Genomic DNA, 7907 nt, shown 5'->3' on the forward strand with positions numbered 1-7907 from the left:
AGTGCACAAATAAACGTTTTAAGACTCCCATTTAAGTTATACCTCCGGTGCTTAAATCTTTGTAAGAGTCACTTTAAAATCAACTTCCTACAAACGCGATCGAAGTTGCACAAATTCGTGTTTGCTTGTACACGAATTTGCTTAAAATCTAGCATATTGCTTGTACAAGCAAACTTCGTATAAAACACATAAAGTTCAAACATTTGTTCATGTATTTGTGCATAAGTTCAGATATTTGTGCATGACAAAGAAAAGAAATTCTACTTAGAAATTGTGATGATAGACTCACTTCAGAATGAAACTATAAATAAGGAATTGTACCAAGACGACGAAGCGAAGGAAGATGAGTAGCTGCTATTAATCGAAATTTGCCAGCACTGTCTACGGCTTAAATAATTAGAAAGAAGTGGGTATAAATTAAACAGGAGCGTCCAAACTGGGTTTCTCGTGGAACTTTTACTATTGAAGGATTGCTTGCAAGCATTCTACGAATAATTCTCACAATGAGTGGGGACTTACTTTGGAATGTAAGAAAGAAACTAGGAGTTTTTGTTTGAAAACGAAACTAAAAAAGGTAGAAAAGGGCCTTTTCGTTACCTCTTTTTTTTATCATGTTACGTATTACGTGTTTCTTTGCTGTTCGATACTTAGCTCAGCAAAAAAACAAAACCTACAAAATTGATCAGTTGCCCCCACATGCAGTTAATCTCATCATTGAGATCACATGCAGTTCAAAATTTATACACATTGAAAATATAAGAAACGAAAACTATCCTAAGAAGTCTTCCACAGTGGAGGAGTAGTGGATCACAAAGGCTATATGATTCTTGATTAATTTGATATGAATCGGATTGATGAAATTGATTTGATAAATAATTAACCAATCGGCTGAAAATAGACGTGGATCTAGGACAGGGTTTATGGGTTCAATTGAAATTATTACTTTTAGCTCGAACTATACAATAAAATATGCATACATATAATTAGACACTAATATTAAATTCAGTGTCTCTAAATTCTGGATCCACATGGGATGAAAATATAAATTAAATAGGTGAGAAAGAGAGCGTTGTCGACAGAGTCAACTTGTCCCTAATAACAACTCAAATATGTCTAATTAATTTGAGGGTTTACTAAAGGAATCATATCAACTTAATTAATTATTTAAAGGTTTCTATAGTTTTAGTTTTACTAGGACATACGTTAAGAAATACTATAATTGAAATGTACTACATCTGTTTTGTGCAGATTGTGTTACCTTGTCGCAAACATCACATAAATGTATTGGATTAAAATAGAAAAGGAAATTTTCTGAAATGAAAGTTTCATCGGTTTATAGATCACTTAAATTTTTTGTAAAAAGTACTAATTAGTAGTTGATTATTTATATTATGTCGGCTTGTAAATTTTGAATTAGTAGCAGGTTATACCAAGTCATTCTCTTTCTGACTCTGTACGAAAATGAAAAAAAAAAATTCAACATAATTTCGTTATGTATGCAGTATGCACCAATGATACTAAAACCAACATTAAAAAGGATCAGATTACATAATAAACGCGGTATTGTAATTTTTGAATTAGTAGTTCATACCAAGTCTTATTACACAAGTTATAATATTTTAATTTCTTACATTGAATATATAACAGAAATGATGCGGTAATATTTTTTCAGTAATGTCTCAAGTAAACAAAATGTTTCTCTAATTGATATTTGATAATGAAGAAACATCAATATAAATAATCTTTCTAACTTTTATTTATTATTGGTGTATCTACGAAAACGCTGAGAGAGTTCCATTTGTAATTCTTGAGACGTTTGAATGTCAAAAAAATGTCCCCTTCAAAGTTTCTTGTGGACTATTTCTAGTTTTCCAGTTGGCAAACAATAATTTTCTATACCCATCGACACTCAATGAACATAACATTCGAACTATTCTCTTCCATATTTAAGGGTTGCTTTTTCCGGAAGCTATCAAGTATCAAGAAGCCAGTATCACCTACATGTACCCGGTGTTTAATTACACAAAAATAAACAATATAATGTTCATAAGTATGTATGCATTATAGTGGTGTATATTCTAAATGTCTAAATGAAAGCTAGACGTGTATATTCTAAATGTCTAAATGAAAGCTAGACGTGTATATATTGATTTCGTATAAACACCTAGGGCGAGTAATGTTCTCGCTTCCCGAGCTAAGTGAGATATCAAGACCCACAGCTTCAATGATTTGAGTTTCAAATGTTTTGCCTAAAAAATCTGAAAGAATCTCTTGTTTAATTTATTATTCATTATTTATCATATCTTAAGATTAAATAAAGGTAAAACTGTGTATTTTCACTTCAACCCCATTTGCGGTTGCACGTGCATATAGTAGAAGGAGAAGATAAGATTATTGTGCATTATATTGGCATTTTGATGAGAGAATTTAACTTTCTCTTCGAAGATAAAATGCTCACATGAATAAGGCTTGACTAATCTAAGGGGTGGCCCCTTTGAACACGAAAAAAGGAAAATATATCCAAATTAAAGGCAACTCCACCTACCCTTATTCCTTAGGACCCCCACCCCCAACTCCAACCCCACCACGGCGGCTAGGAAAGTAGAAGACAACGATATAGACCAAATTATATGATCTCACTGTTCATTATTAGACTTTAATTACAGGCAACACAAAAATTGATATATTGAAAACGAAAACAGAAGAGTGAAAATGTTAGTTAAACTTAAAAACGCTCCTTTTCCCTTGCACAATTATAGCATGCGTCTCTATGCAGACTGCATACTGTTATGTCCTTTTTGTAAATTTATGTAGCAGGTAACCACTTGTTAGACAAAGAAACAAAGAAAAATGCAGAGTGATGGAGTAATGGAACTTTAAAATAAAATTAGAGTAAGTCCAGCTGTATAGAGTTCATTTTTTGAAAAGTCTTAGATTCATAATCAGACAAATTGAATTGATGCCAATTGACAGCTCCATACCAACGACTGCCTTATACTAGAGTGTTAGTACTATAAATACTTTTCCCGTTGCTTCCCATTAAGTCATCACCTCTCTAAACCACTTCTCTTCCTCTTCTTTCTGACTCTTCCAAAGAGTCTTGCAGATTTATGATCTATAGCCACATTTGAGGAACTGGTGGTGCAACTTAATTTCCTCCTAGCAATGAGGCTTCCCGGTGGCGGCCCCGGCCGGGGTCGTCATATGCCACAAATATTAGTGGCATTGGCCATATTGGCTATTGCTAATATCGTTTCTGCAGACCCTTATATATATGCTTCTCCACCACCACCAACTTACGAGTACAAGTCTCCACCCCCTCCTTCTCCCTCTCCACCACCGCCATATGAGTACAAGTCACCACCACCTCCGTCACCCTCTCCACCACCTCCATATGTGTATAAATCACCACCACCTCCATCACCTTCTCCCCCACCACCATATGTGTACAAGTCTCCACCACCTCCATCACCTTCTCCCCCACCACCATATGCGTACAAGTCTCCACCCCCTCCATCGCCATCTCCCCCACCACCATACGTGTACAAGTCTCCACCACCTCCATCACCTTCTCCTCCACCACCATACTACTATAAATCACCTCCGCCACCCTCACCCTCACCTCCACCACCTTATTACTACAAGTCCCCGCCACCTCCATCACCTTCGCCACCACCACCTTACTACTACAAGTCCCCACCACCACCTGATCCCTCACCACCACCACCATACTACTACAAGTCTCCACCACCACCCTCACCTTCACCACCTCCACCTTACTACTACAAGTCCCCACCACCACCCTCACCTTCACCACCTCCACCTTATTACTACAAGTCCCCCCCACCACCTTCTCCTTCACCACCACCACCATACTACTACAAATCGCCACCACCACCCTCACCGTCACCACCTCCACCTTATTACTACAAGTCTCCCCCACCACCTTCACCATCACCTCCACCACCATACTACTACTCTTCCCCACCACCACCCAAGAAATCACCTCCTCCACCATACTATTACTCCTCTCCTCCACCACCCAAGAAATCACCTCCACCCCCATACTACTACAGTTCTCCACCACCACCAGTTAAGTCTCCTCCTCCACCATACTACTACTCCTCCCCTCCACCACCAGTTAAGTCACCTCCTCCACCATACTACTACACATCCCCTCCACCACCTACTCCTTACTACCCTCCTCATCATCCCTTGATCGTTAGGGTTGTTGGAAAAGTCTACTGCTACAGATGCTATGATTGGAAATACCCAAAGAAGTCCCATGACAAGAAGCACCTCAAAGGTATACTACTCATCTGTCACATTCTCTCATACATTAATTTTGTTCTGTTTAATATTTCTTCATACCTATATTCAGTTAGATCTCTTTATTTGTGAATATATTATTTTGTCGTTCTTAGCTTTACTCGAAATTAATGTGTCTTCCTAATTTTGGATCTTGGGATCTTCTACTTTATATATACCCTGAGACATGCTTGAATTTGAAGGCACCACCTTATTCATTGAAATGCCTTTAGGGACTTAAATTTAATTTAGCATGTGTCGATCAACATTCTTTCTCTGTGTATTGGAGTATTATAGTGAAAGTGACTATTAATTCTTGATTCTGAAAATGAAAGTGATATTTAATTTTTGTGAAAGCAAAATCTTGTAATTGAAAAGCTTTTTACAACTGAATCATGAAAAAGCATCAAAAGTAAAAGTAAGAAAAACATTGTCACTTATAATTATGCTTGCCATACAAAAAGCAGACTTGAGATATATATACTCATGATTAAGTAATTATTTGTGGTATTAAGATTTTCTTTTGTTGGATATCACCACAATGGTGAAAAAGAAGCTTCCTCTTGTGGTGCCAAACAGAGTCTTCGTTGGCTCACAAACTGCCCATTTAATCATTCAACAAAAGGAAGCCTATAGCTTAAAAGCAGTAATTGATGACAGATGGATAGATTCTTGACTTTTGAATTCCTTATTCGATAAAAAGGAAAAAAATTGAACAAGTGGAAAATGAGCTTTTGACCATGTGATTGAACCGTTAATTTTATAATAAGAATAGGACAAAGTTGGTTATTGCAGCTAGTGGGTAAAATAAGATTAAGTTATGTCTACATGATCTGTTAATGACTCAATTATTAAGTACTGACTGAATCAACATTTTTCACACTTGGTATAGGTGCTGTTGTTGAGGTGACATGCAAGGTTGGTGACAAGGAAATCAAGAGCTATGGTACCACTAAGATCAATGGCAAGGTTGCCATCACTGTTGAAGGATTTGATTATGCCAAATATGGAGCAGATGCATGCAAGGCTAAACTCCACGAGGCACCAAAGGGATCAAAATGTAACATTCCCACAAATCTTCATTGGGGCATGAAGGGTGCGAGCCTCAAAGTGAAATCAAAGAATAAGTACGAAGTTGTACTCTCTGCAAAACCATTTGCTTATGCTCCAAAAATACCATATGAAGAATGCATGAAGCCTAAGCCAACTCCAACTCCTTACTACTACAAATCTCCTCCACCTCCATCACCAACATACGTATACAAATCTCCACCTCCTCCATCACCAACATACGTACACAAGTCACCACCTCCTCCATCACCGGAGTACGTCTACAAGTCTCCACCACCTCCATCACCAAAGTACGTCTACAAGTCACCACCTCCTCCATCACCAAAGTACGTGTACAAGTCACCACCTCCTCCATCACCGAAGTACGTGTACAAGTCCCCACCTCCTCCATCACCGAAGTACGTGTACAAGTCCCCACCTCCTCCATCACCGAAGTACGTGTACAAATCACCACCACCTCCATCACCCAAGTACGTATACAAGTCACCACCACCTCCTCCATCACCGAAGTACGTGTACAAGTCCCCACCTCCTCCATCACCCAAATATGTGTATAAATCACCACCACCTCCATCACCCAAGTACGTATACAAGTCCCCACCACCTCCTCCATCACCGAAGTACGTGTACAAGTCCCCACCTCCTCCATCACCGAAGTACGTGTACAAGTCCCCACCTCCTCCATCACCCAAATACGTGTATAAATCACCACCACCGCCATCACCCAAGTACGTATACAAGTCCCCACCACCTCCATCACCCAAGTACGTATACGAGTCTCCACCTCCTCCATCACCGAAGTACGTGTACAAATCACCACCACCACCACCTTACTATTACAAGTCTCCTCCACCACCATCGCCATCTCCACCTCCACCATACTACTACAAGTCTCCACCACCACCATCGCCATCTCCACCTCCACCATACTATTACAAGTCTCCTCCACCACCATCGCCATCTCCACCTCCACCATACTATTACAAGTCTCCTCCACCACCATCGCCATCTCCACCTCCACCATATTACTACAAGTCTCCACCACCACCATCGCCATCTCCTCCTCCACCATACTATTACAAGTCTCCTCCACCACCATCTCCATCACCCCCACCTCCATACTACTACAAGTCTCCTCCACCACCATCGCCATCTCCTCCTCCACCATACTACTACAAGTCTCCACCACCACCGGATCCATCTCCTCCACCACCATACTACTACAAGTCTCCTCCCCCACCATCACCGTCTCCTCCCCCACCATACTACTACAAGTCACCACCACCTCCATCACCCTCACCCCCACCTCCATACTATTACAAGAGTCCTCCACCACCATCGCCATCTCCTCCTCCACCATACTACTACAAGTCTCCACCACCACCATCTCCATCTCCTCCTCCACCATACTACTACAAGTCTCCCCCACCACCATCTCCATCTCCTCCACCACCATACTATTACAAGTCCCCACCACCACCATCCCCATCTCCTCCTCCACCATACTACTACAAGTCCCCTCCTCCACCATCTCCATCACCCCCACCTCCATACTACTACAAGTCTCCTCCACCACCATCACCATCTCCTCCTCCACCATACTACTACAAGTCCCCTCCCCCACCATCACCATCGGCCCCCCCTCCATACTACTACAAGTCACCACCTCCACTATCTCCATCACCTCCACCTCCATACTACTACAAGTCTCCTCCACCACCATCACCGTCTCCTCCTCCACCATACTACTACAAATCACCACCACCCCCATCACCATCACCCCCACCTCCCTACTACTACAAATCTCCACCACCACCATCACCATCTCCCCCACCTCCTTACTACTACCATTCTCCACCTCCACCTGTGAAGTCTCCTCCTCCTCCATACTACTACAGCTCACCTCCCCCACCCGTAAAATCACCTCCCCCTCCAGTATACATCTACGGTTCTCCACCACCACCAGTCCACTACTAAGCAGTTTGAAAAGCTTGGCCGTTTTCCACAACCACTCAAGTAAGCAGTTGTTTGAATTAGACTTTAAAATTTTCTTGTTACATGATAAATTTTTCTTGGCGGAATTATTTTACCTAAGTTTAACTGGTTACCCTTTTGCAGATTTCAGTTTAAGTCACAAAATAAGTGATGGCTTCTTGAGGAGAAGATTCAGAGATCCATTGTCAAAAGCAATCAATTTAATCAATAAGGTGTTCAACTTTGCAATTGAAAGGTTGATTCCTAGAGACTTGGACCACTTTGCTACTACTTCTCTGGTGGCCTTCTTACACATTGTTCCCTTTGTGTCTTCACGTGGAATCGGCTTCAACAGCTTACGATTTTATTAAGAAAATAGTAATTATTTAGTGGATTTGGAGGTGTATTTGAGTTTTCATGTTTGCTTCTTTATAGTAATTTATTATTGTATAGGGGTATATCTTTGATTCGTTTGCTGTTAATTATTGTTGGCTGTCTCCTAGTGCCTACTTGTGCATTGTGCACCAAATCAATAAAGAGATGAATTTCGTTCA

At 40.5% G+C, this 7907-nt stretch overlaps 1 protein-coding gene across 2 annotated transcripts; it reads left to right on the forward strand.

Annotated features, from left to right (window-relative positions):
* Positions 1–3030: 3030 nt before the first annotated feature.
* LOC132611509 (extensin-2-like) lies at positions 3031–7907 on the forward strand. 2 transcript variants are annotated; one of them, XM_060325927.1, is made up of 4 exons: positions 3031–4306; positions 5201–5983; positions 6020–7395; positions 7498–7907. In XM_060325927.1, the coding sequence occupies exons 1-3, from the start codon at positions 3166–3168 to the stop codon at positions 7354–7356; spliced, it is 3261 nt and encodes a 1086-aa protein (XP_060181910.1). In that variant the 5' UTR covers positions 3031–3165; the 3' UTR covers positions 7357–7395; positions 7498–7907. The 2 variants fall into 2 exon arrangements, with proteins under 2 accessions (XP_060181910.1, XP_060181909.1); XM_060325926.1 differs by having other exon boundaries at positions 5201–7395.

This window comes from Lycium barbarum, chromosome 9 (assembly GCF_019175385.1).
Source record: "Lycium barbarum isolate Lr01 chromosome 9, ASM1917538v2, whole genome shotgun sequence".
In the NCBI taxonomy this organism is placed as follows: Eukaryota; Viridiplantae; Streptophyta; class Magnoliopsida; order Solanales; family Solanaceae; genus Lycium; species Lycium barbarum.